Genomic DNA, 18,898 nt, shown 5'->3' with positions numbered 1-18,898 from the left:
TTGTTTTATTGGTGATTTTGGTCCAACACCATTTGATACTTTATAGTGGTGGCAGTCAGATTCGTTAAAGGATCGTATATTGTCATGCATGGATCGAGATATACTAGCTATCATTATCATTATTGTTGCATCAACAGCTACTTTTAGTGCGGGTATTAGAGTTATTAACTCATATAGAGCATCATTGAGTCCTGAAACAGTACAAGTCTTGCCTTTTGGATGAGATTGGTTTCGAAGCCTCCATGGATTGAAAATAAAGAGCAAGGCATGATTTATTTGTTTATCATTGTTTTTTGAATTTAAATATATTTATTATTTTCGTGTTTATGCATTTCAAAATGAGAATCAACAAATTGAGATCGATCTACCCATTCCTTGATATATGCATGAGAAGTAAGTACTCGTTTAGCGTACTTTAAAATGCATGAATATGTTTCTTGCTGTTTTTTTTTTTGTTAAAATGTTGTTATAGTTTTTTTTTATGGTGTTTTGAATTTTGATGTTTTTTGTTTAATTTATTGTTTTTTGACAGGTATTGAAGGTTGCTGTGGTGTTATTTTGTTAGCAAAATAGTTCTTTTTGCTGCTATTGAAACATGTTGATGGTTGAATGGATGTTGTGGAACGTGCTTTATTTTTTAGTTGATCTTATTGTGGAAATTGAATGTTTTCCAATTTTTTTGGTTTTTTTGGCTAGTTTGGAATATGTAAAAACATGTGAAATGTTTTAAAATTATAGTTAATCCTATTTTTAATGTATTTACATAAATTTGTATTTTTTTTATTTTGTTGAATTTAATCGAGTCGAGCTCGATTGTATCGAGTATTTCACGACCTCAAGTTCGATTTTAACAATGTAGACTCCACCGAGTTCGAGTCGAGTTTCAAGCTCGAGTGTTTTTGTCGAATCGAGCTTCTAGCCTGGTACTACTTGGCTAGATTCGGCTCGTTTACACGCCTAGGTATGGGTTTACTTTCTAAAAAATAAATATGACATTTTCTGTACTTTTAAAAGATTCAAAGTTGTTGTGGAGAACAAGACGAATCTGAAGATAAAATGTATGAAGTAAGATAATAGGGGTGAATATAGCAGCAAGGAGTTTACCGATTACTGTGAAGAATACGGGATCAAAATGTTGAAGACTGTGCCAGAAACACCTCAACACAACTGTGTTGCGGAGATGATGAACAGAACATTAAACGAGAGGGTGAAGAGCAAGAGGTTACGTGCAGGGATGCCAAAAAAAATTATGGGCAAACGTGGTAAGCACAATTGCTTACCTTATACATTGTGGACCCTTAGTCCCCATTGGGTTTAAAATTCCAAAAGAGGAATGGTAGAAAAGTTAAGTATCTCTCTCTCATCTTAAAGTTTATGGTTGTAATGCTTATGTCTAGGTTAAAAAAATGCATAAAAAGACAAACTTAAAGCAAAGCTAAGAAGTGTATCTTTATCGGGTACGGGTTGGATGATATGGGCTATAAATGATGGGATAACCAAACCATGAAAGCGATCATGAGTAGAGATGTCAATTTTAATGAAGATTCCCTCTATAAAGATGATCTAGCTACAACTCTAATCAAAAGCAAACGAAGCTAGAAGGCGGTGTTCAAAGAATTAAATGACGCTAATGATTTACAACCTGAAACAGGTGAAGGCTCAGAAAATAGTGGGAGTGATAGAGTGACAGTAAATACTAAAGTCAATGGGAGTTTTGAAGATGATGAAGAATCAGAAACCATAATCCTAGATCAGTTAAAATACGAAGCTCCAAATCAGACAGATATTGAAACTCCGAATATCATAAGATCGACCAGAGATCGGATATCCACTAGCAAATATTCTCCATCGGTTAAATACTTGTTACTGGTAGAGAATGGAGAGTTGGAGTCTTATTTATAGGTGTTGAAACTGAAAGACTCTATAAAATGGATGAAAGACATGAAAGAGGAGTTGGATTCACTTGACAAGAACCATACCTATTCCTTGGTCAAATTAACAATAAGAAAGAGAGATTTGCAAAATAAATGGCTGTTTAGAATCAAGGATAAATTTGATGGTAGCAAGAGGTATAAATCCAGACTAATTGTAAAGGTTTTTCTTCAGTTGTGAAGATGACTACTATTCGGCTAGTCTTGAGTATTGTGGTAGCTGAAAATTTACATTTGAAATAGATGGATGTTAACACTATATTCTTACATGGTAACCTTGAGGAAGATATTTACATGTCCCAACCAGAAGGTTTCTAGGTGAATGGTAAGGAGAATGTGGTGTGTAAACTAAAGAAGAGTTTATATGGACTGAAAAAATCCCCAACGCAGTGGTATTTAAAATTCGACAGCTCCATGCAAAAAAATAGGCACACGAGATATGAGATGGAACAATGATGTTATCTGAAGAAGTTCAAGTCCTCTTACATTATTATTTTATTATATGTTGATGATATATTGGTTGTTGGATTAGACATATAGGAAATCAATAGACTGAAGCAGCAGTTCTCCAGAGAGTTCGAGATGAAGGACTTGGGAGTTGCCAAACAAATTCTTGGGATGAGCATTTTCAGAGACAGGGTTGCTGTAACTTTGAAGCTTTCACAAAAAAAAAGTATATCCATAAGGTTCTAGAGAAGTTCATCATGACCAATGCAAAACCAAGAAGTACACCTTTGGGAAGTTAGATAAAACTTTCCAAGAAAGAGACCCCAAAGACGATGAACACAAAGAAGAAATGGCCAAACTCATGTATGCATCAACAGTTTGCAGGTTAATGTATGTTATGGTGTGCACCAGACCAGACATTGCACATGCAGTGGGAGCTGTGAGAAGATTTATGTGAAATCCAGGTTAAGAGCATTAGGAAAGGATCAAGGGGTTGATGCGTTACTTAAAAGGTACTTCTAAAGTCGATTTATATTTCAACAATGTAAATTGGTTTTGTAAGGATTTGTTGATGCTAATTTAGGGGGATGTGTGGATTCGGGAAAAAGCACTATTGGGTATGTTTTCGCTATCAGAGGTACATCAATGAGTTGGATGTCTAGACTTCACAAAAGTGTTGCCCTTTCAACTATGGAGGCAGAATATATGGACATTACGGAAGTGAGTTAAGAGTTCATATAGTTGAAGAATTTTTTGTCAGAACTGGGAATAAAACAAGAAGACTGTGTTCTCTACTATGGCAATCAAAGTGCAGTACATCTCGCAAAAAATCTGGTGTTTCACAGTCGAACGAAACACATAAAGATCTGATATCATTTCATATTAGAATTGATAACTGATGGTACACTAAATCTGAAGAAAATCCTTGGTACAAAAAATCCAGCTAATATGTTTACTAAGGTGGTACTAACTGATAAATTGAAGTTGTACATGGCTTCAACTCGGATTCCATGAACTTAAAGAGGATTTTGTGACTAGAGAGGGAGACGAGTGTTATAGAAGATACGAACTTGCATGGCAGTTGAATGATGGTCAAGCCTCCAAACGAGAGATTGTTAGATATGGAGACCTATAATCATGACTGAAATTTAAAGACTGGATTTTTTTTGGGTGGAAATCACAAGATCTTAGGCGTGGGCTGGGCGGGGCAATTTCTTTTTAGTTTTTTTTTTTCAGTCAAGTTTGGCTTTTTAGATGTTTAGGTCAAAATTTCTCGTTTATATACTTATGAATGACCATATCTGTAACATTGCAGCAGAAAAGTGTGTGTGGAATAAAATCTTTGTCTCTAGTTCGACAGTGGATCTAACCTATCGCAAAATAATGTGAACCACTTAAATCCCTGTGTTTTGATTTCATTCTTTTCTTGTTTTCTCGTATTCTTTAGATATGTTTCCATTTATCATTTGTTCTTTAACTAACATATGTAATACAACTATGTTCTATTTTCCTATAGGGTATATCCCACAAAAGTCATTATGTATACATCCATGTCCTGTTTTAACCCCAATTTTTGTTTTTGTTCCTTATATGCCATTATATTTTGAAAAACTTTTCATCTTCAAGTACTTGGGTGGTTACCAACAGGTTATGGTGACGTGTTAGCTAATATATTATAAAAGAAAAGAAAAAACCTAGTGTAAGTCTCGAATCTAGGACATCTAATAAACAATGTGACGTATTAATATTTGAGCCAATCAAATTTGTTAATTCATTCGTAATTCATTTAAGAAACAATTAGATATTCCTAATGACATAATTGTTAAGAAATTCGTATTTCTTGGTCGTTGTTTTCGGTGCTACTATAAGAGGTGTTGATTCGCAACTTTCCTTGAGAGAGAGAGAGAGAGAGGAGGGGTTAGTCGATGAGCCAAAAGCTCTCTTTGTTATGGCATAAAAACTTATTTAGTTGTCATCCCATCATAATTTGAGTCAACAAGTTAAAAATGCATTAATAAATATGCCATTATATGTAGCCAAGAGTTTAGTTTCTCAACATATATGATCTCATTTCTTTGGTTTTTTAACGAATATGTCATTAGAAATAACTAATTGTTTCTTAGATGATTACGAATGAATTAACAAATTTGATTGGATAATAGGTTAACATGTCGTATTGTTTATTAGATGTCACGGATTCGAGATTTACACTAGGTATTTTTCCTTATTTTAAAATATATGTATACATTAAATATAATAAACACTAGTAATACACGGAAAGAAGAAGCCATTGGCTTATTAGCTCAAACGCATTGCCCATCAATAAGATGTTCCGGTTTTGACTCTTGCCTTCAACGTCTCTCTCTTTTTCATTTGAAGGGTCAAGGGCTAAAAACGAAAAAAGAAATCCAAAAAATAATGGCAAACGGAGAACATAAAAATGTTGTGGCTAAACACAAAGTGATGTGTATTTGTTAGGGTTAAATGTAAACCGAGAAAAAAAAAATTATGCCAGCAAAACCGATACATCATCATAATCTGTTGGTGATCCCAGCCAATCGCCCAAAAATAAAAAGTTTTCCAAAATATAATAGCTAAGGAACAAAAACATAAGTTGTGGTTAATGAGGTTGTATACAATGACCTTTGTAACAGAAATCTTTTCCTATAAGTACAACTCTTTCTCGTTTACAACTACTCAAATTAACTATATAAATATGACAATAATTTATGTGAGTCCGGAAAAAATCGTTGGTAGTCAAGTACGTTTGAATGCAAGCATAAGAATTTACCAAGATGTCATTCTTGATAAATTTCATATTTCCTCAACCAAATCAAAAACTAATAAAAATGCGTCGTCAATTATAGAATTTAACCCATATTTTCATGGGAATCATATTTGTTATATTATTATAAAATTAGGTTTAAAAACTAAAACGAGGCCACGATGAGCCTTGATTAGTCGTTGGGTACGATTAAGTAAAGGTGGAACACTGGAATGAGGGGGCCAACAACTCACCAACCTTTGTATTAAAAACGGACATCTTAGTACAATTTATGTATTTTATATATATATATATATATATATATATATATATATATATATATATATATATATATATATATATATATATATATATATATATATATATATATATATATATATATATATAGGGGAGGGTTCATGCGAAAATGCAAATAATTTGCGAAAACGTGAAAACAAAAAAAAACTATGATATTGTGTCACCTCAACCTTATATTTTAGACAATAATCCATCCAAACTTTGAACTACATGATAATAATCGATTATACATAAAAAATTGTTTTATATTAGCAAAGCATGATTTTTGACATTTTTATTATAAAACATGAATTTAAAAGTGGTCAAAGATGTGAAAAAACAAATAGTCGATGAAACCGTCTTTAAATCTATATTATCATAACACAATCAAATGTAAACTTATTATATTTAATTTATTGCTAATAAATTTAATTTTTATAGTACTTGTGTTTGGTTTTTATAAGATAAAATCTGTTTTCGCGTTTTCGCAAGATATTTATGTTTTCGTACGAACCTACTTGTGTGTGTATATATATATATATATATATATATATATATATATATATATATATATATATATATATATATATATATATATAGGGTTAGGTTCATGTGAGACGACCTAATTTTGTGAGACCGTAAGACGTATTTTTTTATTTTTTTTATTTATTTTTTATTTTTTTTAGTTAATTCAAGTTCCGAAAATAATATTTAAAAAAAGAATTTTTTGATTTTTCCATTTATTTAAGCATTTTAAAATTATTTTTAGAATATATACAGTGTAATATTCTATTTAGAATATTTTACGTATTTTTCAAAAAAAAATAGGATTTTTTTTATTTTTTTTAGTTAATTCAAGTTCCAAAAATAATATTTTAAAAAAAAATAATTTTTAGATTTTTCCATTTATTTTGCATTTTAAAATTATTTTTTAGAATATGTCAGTGTAATATTCTATTTAGAATATTTCACGTATTTTAAAAAAACGGATTTTTTATTATTTTTTTTTATTTTTTTTTAATTAATTCAAGTTTTGAAAATAATATTTAAAAAAAGAATTTTTGGATTTTTTTATTTATTTTGCATTTTAAAATTATTTTTAGATTTGATCTCATAAAATTAGAATGGTTTTAAATAAACCTGAACCTATATATATATATATATATATATATATATATATATATATATATATATATATATATATATATATATATATATATATATATATACTCTTGTACAATATAAAAAGAATTACGTTTTTAGGAGATCTTTCTTGTTGTTGACATATTTTAGATACAAACTCTGAACAAGAACAAGATAATAAGAAGCAAACAAAAACAGAATTGACATGGTCTGCATGGCAAGTATCGAAAACTATCAAATTTTTATATGTGACAACACGAATTTATATTCTCAGAGGCATTGACGACGAAATGAGATGACATGAGGTGATAAACAACAGAGTGTTTATTCGATTTATTCCTCAAACACGATTGGAAGAAAACCGATAAACAAACACATTACACAAGGAACAGTCTGTTAATGGCAGGTGTCACCAGCTCATTCCAAATCCTGCACTCTATAAATCTTAAACCTCCCACTCCATCAATCCCCACAAACTCATAAACCCTCAATTTTCTACACCTCAACTGTAAATCAACAAAATATGGCTGTTGAAGAAGCAAAGAAGGTAGAGGTCGAACCTGAGTGCCTGGCTGAGCCACCGCCTCCTCCTCCACCCACCGTCGTGGAGAAGACACCTTCCGTTCCTGAGGAAAAACCCACCGATGAAGCCAAAACCGTTTCCGTTGAAGAGAGTAAGTCTCGTTTTATCTGTGATATCGACAGCGTAAAGTTCATGCACGGATGCACTCTAACTGTTTGTTTATATGCCAGAGTCAGAGCCTTGCGAGGAGAAACCAACAGAGGGTTCCGTGGACAGAGGTAGCATCATCGTTCATCAATTCTCTGTTTCATTACTCGTAAATCATAATTAATTTGTTGATAATCAGAATCGAAGCCTGGTTTTGATTTTTGAAGTTTGAGTTAATCGTTTTTCTAAATTATAATCAGATGTTGTCCTCGCTCGAGTCGCAACAGAGAAGAAAGGCGCACTCATCAAAGCATGGGAAGAGAGCGAGAGATCCAAAATCGATAACAAGTAAGAAAACCTACAAACTTATAACATAAAATCAGATGCTCGATTAAAAAAAAAATAAAAAAATAACTCTGTAATGTTTGAATAGAACCGAGAAGAAGCTAGCTGCCATTGGAGCATGGGAGAACAGCAAAAGAGCAGAACTGGAAGCTGAATTGAAAAAAATCGAGGTCAATTACTCAATTTCAATTCCCGAAGATCTTCTTCGTTTAGTTATTATATTGATTCTTCAAGTTTTTGATAAACAGGAGGCTTTAGAGAAGAAGAAGGCTAAATACATAGAAAAGATGAAGAACAAAGTGGCTCTCCTTCACAAAACAGCAGAAGAAAAGAGAGCAAACACAGAAGCCAAACGTGGAGAAGATGTATTGAAAGCAGAAGAGCTTGCAGCTAAGTGTCGTGCTACTGGAGCTACCCCTAAGAAACTACTCAGATGGTTTTCTAAATAACAAGCTTCTTTGCAAATCTTTTAAATTTTTGTTTATTTGTGTATTTGATTTCATGCTTTCATGTTTTGATTATTATTATTTTTTGTGTGCATTTTGTACCTAGAACAAAATAAAATATATACATATGTAACAACCAAGTTTCAAAAGTAACATTTCTATCAAGAAGTTTCAGATTCCTAACAAGTCTTATAGAGTAAATAAGTAGGAAGGCTTACCTATTACAAACAACCAAACATTTTCTAAGCCGAATTATCATTTAAATATTCTAGATATTCCCCTTCATTTGGAAAATCAAGCAACAGATCCAACGTTATATCAGATGACTTCTCTGTTTTATAAGAGTTTGGAGAGTACGAGTTACTATTCGTCCCCTCCTCAGCTTGCATTGTAATCACCGATTCCGATTCCTTTCCTCTTTGAAACGCATCACCACCAACAGAATTCCACGCTTTCATAAAGTAGTCACAATCGCCTCCACCAGTAACAACGGGATCCATTGCCTCCACCCTGGCACTCTCCCATTCTGCCATGTGGCTGGTTGACAGGAGCTTGGGTTTTATATCTTCTGCTGACATGGAATCTGAGTTGGCTTGTAAATTTGGGATGCGTTTCCTTAAATGAGAGTTCCAGTAGTTTTTAATCTCGTTGTCTGTTCTTCCTGGCAGCCTTGATGCTATAGCTGCCCACCTGCATATTATATAAAAAAAAAAATTTGACTTAATGGGTTAAGCACTTAATCTAAAAAGAAACATACAGAACTTAATCAGGAGGAAAAAAGAAAATAATTAAATAAAGAGAGTTAAGAGTTATTACTTGTTACCAAGCAAGGTATGCAGCTGGAAAATGGTTTGCTCTTCTTCAAAAGTGAAAGCACCACGTTTTATATCAGGACGAAGATAGTTTGTCCATCTCAGCCTACAGCTTTTTCCACATCGCCGGAGACCTGCCGGAAAAAGATAATGATTTGCCATTTCTTAATTAAAATTGGTTTACCCTATTTATGAGTGTATGTGCATTGGGCAGTGGTCCTATTGATTCAGGGAAAGGCTGTCTACATAGGGACTGATTTGGTATTTATTGTCATGTGTGTATATTCAGAATTTGGTGTCTGATTCTTATTGTTTTTAGGGTTGTCTTCATCTCAATATATTTTTATTCCATGGGTCATGAATTAAGTAACTTGTACATTCGAGCAATTACTCCGCGGTTCACAACTTTTTTGGCAAAAGAAATATTGAGATGATCAAAGGACAATCCACAATTTCTATAGAGGTAACGTTAGGTCGTGTGTTTGGATAAAGCTTCCATGAACACCATTAGTGGGGACACATACGAGATCTGGATAATAACTTTACCACCAATCTCTCCATCGATTCACGAAAGTGAAAATTCGTCTGAACGGCTAGATTTGGGGTCGAATGTGAAAAAGCAGAGTGAGAGAGATTGAGAGAGAGAGAGAGAGAGAGAACCTGCAAGTTTAGGGAAAGAACGCCAAGTGCCATGGCCGTTCTTAGTGATATAATCGAGAAGTATCCTGTCTTCTTCAGGGGTCCAAGCACCTTTTTTCACCTCGCCTTTATCGCAACATGGTAGTCTTCCCATTTTCCCCTCTTTTCCCCCCTTTTTTTTCATTCAACAAATTCGCAGAAACGAACTGAGTGAAGGAATGTGTGTGCTTATGAGAGAGAGAGAGAGAGAGAGAGAGAGAGAGAGAGAGAGAGAGAGAGTCAAATAATAGACGCAGTCCAAAATGACAGTAAGTCAGTAATGGAAGCCAATTATCGATGACCGGACCACGATTTTGAACTTCTGAACTAGCATTAACGCCTATGAAATCGTACTATTTCATCTCTGCAACATTTTCCAGTACAATTCATTAGAAATGCCCCAAATAATTGCACAATTTGAACATTTAAAAGCTAAAAACGTGTCTTCATCACACACACAACAATGAATAAAAAGTTGCTTCGAACGATTAAACAACCAAAGCTGCAATAACAGCACAATTAAACGTCTTTAATATAGGTGGCTGTCACTGTTACCAAAGCTAGAAAAGTTTTTTTTTTCATAAAAACATACAAATCCTCACACACAAATGCATGCGAAAGAAACAAATTGAGGAAGGTGATGAATGGGAACCTGAGTAAGCAGGAGATTTGACAGAATAATGGAGTTTATGGAGTGCAAGAAGGTGCAAATGGGGGATGAAATTAGGGTTTTTTTTGGGTGTTTATGAAGAGAAATGAAGTCTTCTACTGCATATGTCCATCTCTGTGTTCTTTGCGTTTCTTAATGCGTGAGCTCGTGGAGAACATGACAAAAAGAGTGTGACCTTTTTATTTGTTTATTTTATATTAAAAATTAAAATTTTGGAAAAAGTTGGGTTTTGATAAACTGACTTGCAGTTGATTTGTATTTTCCATGCACCTGAACCACGTGTTATGGAGTGTTTTACTATTTTTTGATTTCTTTATGTACATGAAAAAAATGCAACTTTACAATATCTCTAGATACATGAAAAAAATGCAACCACTAGTCAATTTATATAGTATATTAATATATTATTTGCAACCCTAAAATAAAACAACGTATTACATTTTTTTTTGTGGAAGGGAGGAAAATTTTATAAAAAACTAGCAAGAATCTAGAAAAAGAAACATTGATACAAGCTAAAGTAGGATTATGGAGTCAAGCAAGTCTAAACAAGCTTAGTTTTTATACATCTATTAGAAATCCAAAAAAAATGCTCTATCAACAATATCATCAAAAATAAGATATTTCCTAGGCAAAACCGTTCCAAAAATGATGGAATTTCGAAAATTCTAAAGGAACCAAAAGGCTGACATCACAACCGCATTGTCATACTTCCAAATCAGAACGGCGGAAACATCTAATGGCGGATGGAGTAATTTCATGTACAGTATCATAACAATTGAATAGTAATAAAACATAGCAACATAAACATTCACACATTGAGAATTCAAGTATTACATTGTTTACAAAACTCTGCTTGTTCAAGAGTTGAATACAAATAACTGAAAAAGTAGAATAACATGAGATGATGTCACACCCCCAAACTAGAACGACAGAAACGTTCGGGGGCGGAAGACGTCATGTACAGTATCATAACATTGCACAATAGCAAAACAAGCAACAATATCCATTGCATTAATAGAATAGTTAATACATGTGTGTTCTGCGAATAATTGTATGACACCAAAAATGTATATTTAACAAAATATAAGATGAGTATTAAACATGCTCCATCTTCTCAAAAACCTGGTCCAATGTACATGTCTACTGGTGACCTGAGAATACAAATTATTTTGAAAGAGAGTATCAACATAAAACTTGAGTGAGTGCATAAGTATTTTTGTGTCAAGTGTTTGCATTTATTTCATGAAAATGTTTGTATATGTATAATGAAAATGTTTGTATATTTTCCAGAAAATTCTATATTTTCTTCTAAAATGAAAAGTAGTCTTCTACCAAGACTCAACTGTTTGTATGCTCTGTTCTCTTGAATAAAGTGTAAAATATATGTTTATACTTGAAATAGTATAAATGTATGTTTTTCCATATATGTAACTATCTTTACTTGAAATATAGTATGCATTTTTCATGTGAAGATATCACTATATGAATGTAAATGGAAAATGAAGATTTACAGTAGTGTTATATAAAATACATTACTGATACATTAAATACCTTGTAACCAAACTGGTTAATTTAAGGTTAAAATGTGATTAAGGTTATAACCACGCTTGATTGACTAGTATAAAACACGACATTCTTTAGGCGTCGAAAATGATATGACATTTGTCATCCGTAGACTTGCATGTCTTACTGTAGCTAGCAGCAAGGTGTAGGATTGTCAATCCAGTATAGATTTATACATAAACTCATGCTCTCCCTCCATGAGACTCTGGTTATAAAACGTGACATAGCAAGGATATTGTTTTGCTATGAAATAACATCTTACATTTTAGTTGTCTTGTTTTTGTTATAGTATGTATGTCCCTTTTGGTTCTTGTTATAGTATGTATATTCCTTCTGGCTCTTGTTATAATATGTATATTCATTATGGTTCTTGTTATAGTATGTATATTCATTCTTGATCTTGTTATAGTATGTATATTCCTTCTGGTTCTTGTTATAGTATGTATGTACTGACTCATGTATGTTTCTCTGATCTAGAAACAGTATGTAGAAATCCTCTAAACTATACCTATTATAGTTTACTAGTATGTTTGTTTGAACTGTTACTAATTTGTAGAAGAGACTCAATTGTTCAACATAAGCAACTGAGTTGGTATGTTCCTTAAAAATGGGTTTAATATTCATGTATGTATTCAATGAGTATAACAATGATTTAGCTGACAGTCGGACTAATGATCTTACCCCAAGCCCACAACCAAACAAGGAACATGATTCAAGGTATTTAGGAATAGTCCTAAGTCCGTTAAAGCATACTCATACATAAATGGATACACGAATATGATTTTGATATAAACAGAAATCTAAGAATAGTTTGAAAATGGTTTTAACAAGTGTTTGAGTATAAGAAATCCTTTTGTTTGATGTTTTCACATGTAAGTGGTTAACACAATTATATCGTGTTCTACTTGTATTCTCCCCCTTAAAAGCATTTAAAAAGCATTTAAAAGCATATAACACTTAATTTGTAGGGGTATGAACTCACCTTATGTGAGTGATACGATTGAATGATCAATATAGTATGATTGATTCACAAGCTAGTTCATGGGACAAAACAAGTCCTAAATAGCAATTTATGCAACATATTGGCATGAAGTCAATGAATATAACCTCAAAGTTATTAGGAAAACAACCTAGGATGTAAGAAACGATTACAGAAGAAGTGTTAGAACCGAAATCAAGAAACTGTTTGATGTTCACGGTCAGAGCTCGGTGTCCACGGCCGTAAAGGGTTCACAGCCCTTGAAGATTTGAAGGGTTCATGATCAAAAACTCAGAAATAAAGAACACTTGGTTGCTGAAAGGATGAAATTTTGATGATTCTCAATAGATCCGAAGGTGGATTAAGGATCCTCGGATGATAGATGAGAGAAAAGTGCCCCTTCCTATTGCAGTTAGCGCACTGCATTTCCTAGCAGGGTCCATTATGGTGGAAGTTGCACTTATTGCACTTGGGCAAGCTTCCTGCATACTGCTTCATTGGCACAGTAGCAGTAGGTGTTATCGCAACATGAAAAGTTGCACTTATTTTTGGCAAAGTTCTACGCCGCTTTGTTCTTCTTGTTATCCCAAAACTTCCGCTTGTTGTCAGCGGCCTTGGATGGTTCTTGGATTGCTAGGGTTGTTGTCGTTGTCAGGGTGCAGACTCCATGATCAATGAGCCCCTGTGCCAATTACTTGGCACTATCGAAGGTGGTGGGGTTTGAAGCTAAGACATTCCCATGTAATGTAGGCACCAGTCCCTATATGTACCTCTTAACTTTCTTTCCCTCAGTAGGGACCATCCCGGACATAGTGCCACCAGATCGCTGAATCTGGCAGTGTATGAGACTATGTCGGACCCCTTCATGGTTAGGCTCTAGAGTTCCTGCTCAAGTTTCTGAACCTCGCCCCTCGGGTAGTACTCTTCAATCATGAGCTCCTTCAGAGCTTCCTAGCCCATAGCATTAGCCACTATCAGGGTTAGTGACTTGACATGGCTTTTCCACCACGTCAGAGCTCTGTCCGCGAAGGTGCAGGCAGCAAATTTAACTTTGCTCCCTTCCAGACAGGATCAGATCTCGAAGATCGACTATGTTTTCTCGAACCATTGCGAGAGGGCAATGATTTCACCAGTCCCGTTAAAGGTATTGGGCTTGCAGTTGGTGAAGTCCTTATACGAGCATCACCTTGAGTGGAATTCACAATCATTCCACTCCTGCTAGTACCACTAGAACTGAATTGAGCTAAGGCTACCGAAACAGCCACAACCACTGCAGCTTGGATAGCTGTTGGATTGTATTGTGGAGGAGGTGGTGGTGGTTAAGTTGGAGTTATCGGAGGATTGCATCACGGTGTTCGGCGTGGAGGCATCTTTCAACTAAAAGTTTACAAAGATGAAGATGATATTAAGAATTCAATTGTGAGTATAATGAGAGTGGTCCATGGACTAAGTTGCCATAGCCCAACGAAACAGATGAGAGTATGATTGAAATAGAGATCTAACAATAGAAGGATGAAAGTACTTGGATAAAGATTTCCCAAAAGATTGGATGTCTGTCAATAATATTGGCATTAATGATGTATAAAGTTTGGGAAAAATGACCTATAAGCAAGTCTTACATCAAACCATAACAAGAAAATTTTGACAGCATAGAGACCTAGCAATAGTACTTGCAGTACAGGAATATTTACAGGGAAAAGTGCTACGTAGAGCATAGATAAGAAGGCTATTCCTTAAACCAAAGGAAAGGATGAGCAAAGCATATCCTACTAGTGACAGGCACCCCTCCGATGAACCCTCAATTCAGCCAGCTAACGCTCCACATCAAGGAGGTGTCATTCATACACTATCTGGCGTGCTCGGAGTTCTATGACTTCAACTTGGGTTACAGCTAGCTCTTGCTGCAAAGCCTCATTGTCTGCCATAGCTCTCCCGTGAGCAACTTCCATATTGTCAATATGATCTGTATTAGCGTTTGTATCTGCATCTAGATCCACGGTTTGTTGAATGGTTGTCGTTCTAAGCTCAACATTGCGAGCCACACGGCGAACCTGAAAGTTTTTTAGCATTATAACACTCCTATGGTGTACATGCAACCCTATAAACGTTGGATCTATGTTTTCTCTATTATACTTGCTAATATTTTATATTCCAAGATTTCATCCTAACTAGATAATATGAAGCAACTATACTACAAGAATCTAGTAGAATGACACACCTTTTGATGTTATAGATTGATTCCATGGAGCTTAAGAGCCTAGTACCTCAAGTGTGACACCTCAAATGGTTCACACAACACCACCAACAGCTTAGAATAATTTGAGAGATATGTTCTTATGCTCAAATCGGCTAGCCCTCATGTGTACACACCTTAGTGATAATTTCTTGAGCCATGGGGTCCTTATATATTGTGGTTATTAGGGTTACACTATGTAACTCATGTATTTCCATATTCTTCATGCTCCATGGGTTAAAACCTCCATGGAGTATCCATGGGTTTAGCTCATCATGAAGAACTATGGATCATAAGCCCACATATATAAGAATGAATGATTTACACAATCAATCCCCATATATTTAATTAGTCTCCTTTTTGTCACAAAATTAATTCCAAATTAATTCTTGATCAATACTAATTAAATAATATGATTTCATATTAATATGTTAGAACTTATAATATATTAACAAATCATAAATATCATTTTCTCACAAAAGTCTATCCAAATTGTTCCGATGCCATGCAACCCAAATGGACCATGCAAAATAGGGTCAAGTACAAACCAATTATAGTTATGGGCTTATACATTAATCCAAAAGTCTCCCACTTGGATAAGTCTAAAACTATTATTGCGTATGACTCCAAAACCCGACTAGCAATTGTAGCTCTTAAAAGTCGTTGTCGAACTCTGAACAGATCAATGACGCGTCCATTAGATAAGGGATCATATATTCCTCAATTATAGATATCATATCGACTGAGACATGGATTATAATCATTCTCTCTATCCATTTATTGTTTCCTAATTTCCGATTTATGATGATCGACTAATTGAACAAATCAAATCAATCCAGGCTTGGCCAAACACTTCGGGGTGTCATCACTAAATCATCGAGGGGCCCACAAATATCACTTTTATCCTTTCAAGGGTAAAAAGAATGAATAAACTTCGACTCATATTTTTGTTCTACTACTTGTTGAATCATACACTAAGGCACGTTTTATAACATCGAGTTACCAATGCGTTTTCGTACAATCAATGTATAACCAACTCATAGGCAACAACTCATATCTCTAGGTTTGAAGAATATAAGATATTATCATCTCATGATCACTCGTGATAAAATCCATGAAGTGAGTCAAATGAGCGTGGGTTTAATCCAATACTCACAACTTAGAAGCACTCATGAATGTTGTAGCAACTCTTGTTATGTCCAATACCTTAGACATCTACAAGCCAGCTTCATGTTAGTCTTGCCTTAATACCTACTTCTAACGTATTATCAACTGTGGATGGCTTGAATAACTTGGTCATTCGGAAAGAATGGCCTAGTTATTCTGGAAGTCAAAACATGCAAAGTGAAACACAAGAATAATCGAATCCAATATGGTCTCATAACTTATGAATATAAATAAAACACTTTTTATTTATCACCATATTGATTACACATTATTCATTGCATATTGTTTCAAATTTATCAACGTAATCCTTGAAGTAAAACAATAGTTATCCCAGACTCCAAGCATGTACACTATGTTTTTCTAAATACTAGTCATGCCATACACCAAGTACGCACACTATGTTTGTCCAAACATTAGTTATGCCAAACATCAAGTATGCACACTAAGTTGATCTATAATCTTTACTTTGTGAAATAGATCGATGGAACATAATTCCAATGATTCTCATTTCACAATCCCAAATCCTTATCGTAAATGTAAGAATTCCAAATTCCTACCATTTACTGAAATCTGTTAGATTCTAAAATTATATGCATTGATCCTCTCGTAATGACTATGCACAAAATCACAAAGACTTGGCAACAGACATTACAGAGTATTCCAATGGAGATCATTCCATGGAAACGAAGTCTCAAATTCAAAGTACATTGCTTTTAACATCCTTCTTGCATTAAGTTTCCTAATCTGACACGGATTTAATGAATATCTTCCACCTATAGGAATATTTCCATATTCTCATTTTGACTATCACTTATGAACAAAAGTTGCCTCTTTTCAGACTCTAGGCAGTTGGAAAAATTTATAACAGATGAATATTATAGCACATGCAATCGATCCTATATCCGAAGCATATGGGACACGATTCATGATGTCTCACATAAAGACATGATACTAGACCAGTATTTTGCTATAATATTTATATTTCTATTTGCCATGTTCTCATAATTCAGATTATGAAAAGGGATGCCGTAATCACATTCAAATTTTAGAACGCAAATAATGTTCTCATATATATAATTTCCTTATGTTGAACCATCCCAACATAACATTCATATATATATATATATATATATATATATATATATATATATATATATATATATATATATACACACACACACACACACACATATATATATATATACCTGACTAAATTTGATTAATATCTCACGATCTAAGCTTTTAGATTTGAAATGAAGTATAATTTCCTCTCCCTTAATTATAGCAAAACGACTTTTCCCAATTGAAACTTTTGTTTACTATAATTAACATAGCTAACTCGCAACACTTATTGTAATTATCATGCTCCTACTAACATTATGATTATTCTCATAACACTTATGCTCCCACTAGCTTTGACATGTACTCAGAAATCAGTTTGACTTATAGAAATCAATACTTTATTGACTTTCTTACCAAAGTTCATATTTACGATACGAGATGCTTTGATAAAACTTTATCAAAATCATACACCTTTCCTTAGATAGCTCACATGTGTGTCTAAAGAATTTTAGAACTATGAAAAGGGATGTCATAATCATAGTCTCAATTGTTCAGACCTTTGCCATTTCTCATAAGTCCATGTTAGTGTGCCGGTTAACCACACACGCTCCAGTAACGAATTTGAGAATGCAAATATCACAATTTCTATCTACTTAAAATCTACTTAGTGAAAGTGTTTCCTCACCATCATTTTCATCAATCGGAGAGAAACCTTATGAAACTTAGATATTATGGTGTATGTGTTCCTATCCATATGAATTTGTCAAAACCATAATCACATGACAAGGTTAGTGACAATTCCAAACTCATATGGACTGAACTTGTGCAGTCTTAACTTCTTGCCACTTGGCAGCACAAGGGCATGCCATTGCTTCCAAGTTGTTATGCAACCAATTGATAAATCTCAGAACCCATATGCAAAGCTAACTTTAACTAGCATGGGCACAGAAATAGGAATATGTCAACACGATAGGTTATAAACCTCAAGTCGTGTGCTAGTGATAAACTACAGGTTTTATTCTTGACTAGACTCTTTCAAGATCTTTTAGACCCGCACTATCCTCTTGATATATAAGACTCTCTTGCCAAGTCCCATTCCTTGACAAACAAATATTCAAGAGATAGTGCGGATTTTTATCAACACAAACACTTCACACAATTGGCCTGAGTTGGTCTTTGTTTTATCCAAAACATCACATCTTACCAATTTCAAATGTACAAGAGTAGAACACATTTTACTCTTACATTTGACAAGCGTTATAAACCCTCTTTTAAGATATGTCATGTAATTTACAATCTTGGAGTATGACTCTAGGAATTGTTTTGGAACGAAGTATGACTCATATTCTTGATTTAACTATTTCAACAATTCACGATTCCTCTTCTTAGCCATAGGAATGCCCTAAGATGTCCTTAGAGGACCAATTGTGCTATGGTTTCTTAATCATTAAGATGATCACAAAACCATGATACTAAATTCTTCTCATTCATTCTGTCATACATCAGAACTTTTTCCAATGCTTCAGAATTATACTTAAACTTGTAAGTTTAACCATATTTACTAAACTTTAGTAAATCATGACGAATAGTCTTATCGATCTTTTATGGTGCACTTGGCTAGTACACAAGAATGGGTACTCGATCTCTTAATCCTTCACTTGACTCACATATTAGTCTTAATTTTCCAAAGA

General features: G+C 33.9%; 2 protein-coding genes across 2 annotated transcripts; one reads left to right on the top strand and one right to left on the bottom strand.

Moving 5' to 3' along the window:
* The first annotated feature begins 6,832 nt into the window (after positions 1–6,832).
* On the top strand, positions 6,833–8,196 carry LOC145009348 (remorin-like). The gene is made up of 5 exons (XM_078968056.1): positions 6,833–7,256; positions 7,336–7,383; positions 7,513–7,600; positions 7,686–7,767; positions 7,846–8,196. Exons 1-5 carry the CDS (start codon positions 7,106–7,108, stop codon positions 8,044–8,046), a joined length of 570 nt encoding a protein of 189 aa, XP_078824182.1. The 5' UTR covers positions 6,833–7,105; the 3' UTR covers positions 8,047–8,196.
* LOC145009347 (transcription factor MYB17-like) lies at positions 8,185–10,356 on the bottom strand. Its single transcript, XM_078968055.1, has 4 exons — positions 10,186–10,356; positions 9,516–9,897; positions 8,860–8,989; positions 8,185–8,733 (listed from the first exon to the last, which is right to left on the bottom strand). Exons 2-4 carry the CDS (start codon positions 9,676–9,678, stop codon positions 8,286–8,288), a joined length of 741 nt encoding a protein of 246 aa, XP_078824181.1. The 5' UTR covers positions 9,679–9,897; positions 10,186–10,356; the 3' UTR covers positions 8,185–8,285.
* Positions 10,357–18,898: the final 8,542 nt, after the last annotated feature.

The sequence above is a fragment of the Lactuca saligna genome, chromosome 8, assembly GCF_052625555.1.
Source record: "Lactuca saligna cultivar CGN05327 chromosome 8, ASM5262555v1, whole genome shotgun sequence".
NCBI lineage: Eukaryota > Viridiplantae > Streptophyta > Magnoliopsida > Asterales > Asteraceae > Lactuca > Lactuca saligna.
This window is presented reverse-complemented; position numbering and strand designations above follow the sequence as displayed.

What these genes read in the sequence shown, in the direction of transcription:
- LOC145009348 (XM_078968056.1), top strand. Translation starts at nt 7,106, where the DNA reads ATGGCTGTTGAAGAAGCAAAGAAGGTAGAGGTCGAACCTGAGTGCCTG. An exon ending in AACCGTTTCCGTTGAAGAGA is followed by an intron (nt 7,257 to 7,335) that starts GTAAGTCTCGTT and finishes TTTATATGCCAG; the next exon opens with AGTCAGAGCCTTGCGAGGAG. An exon ending in AGAGGGTTCCGTGGACAGAG is followed by an intron (nt 7,384 to 7,512) that starts GTAGCATCATCG and finishes AATTATAATCAG; the next exon opens with ATGTTGTCCTCGCTCGAGTC.
- LOC145009347 (XM_078968055.1), bottom strand. Translation starts at nt 9,678, where the DNA reads ATGAAAAAAAAGGGGGGAAAAGAGGGGAAAATGGGAAGACTACCATGT. An exon ending in TTCTTTCCCTAAACTTGCAG is followed by an intron (nt 8,990 to 9,515) that starts GTTCTCTCTCTC and finishes TTTTTCCGGCAG; the next exon opens with GTCTCCGGCGATGTGGAAAA. An exon ending in CATACCTTGCTTGGTAACAA is followed by an intron (nt 8,734 to 8,859) that starts GTAATAACTCTT and finishes TATAATATGCAG; the next exon opens with GTGGGCAGCTATAGCATCAA.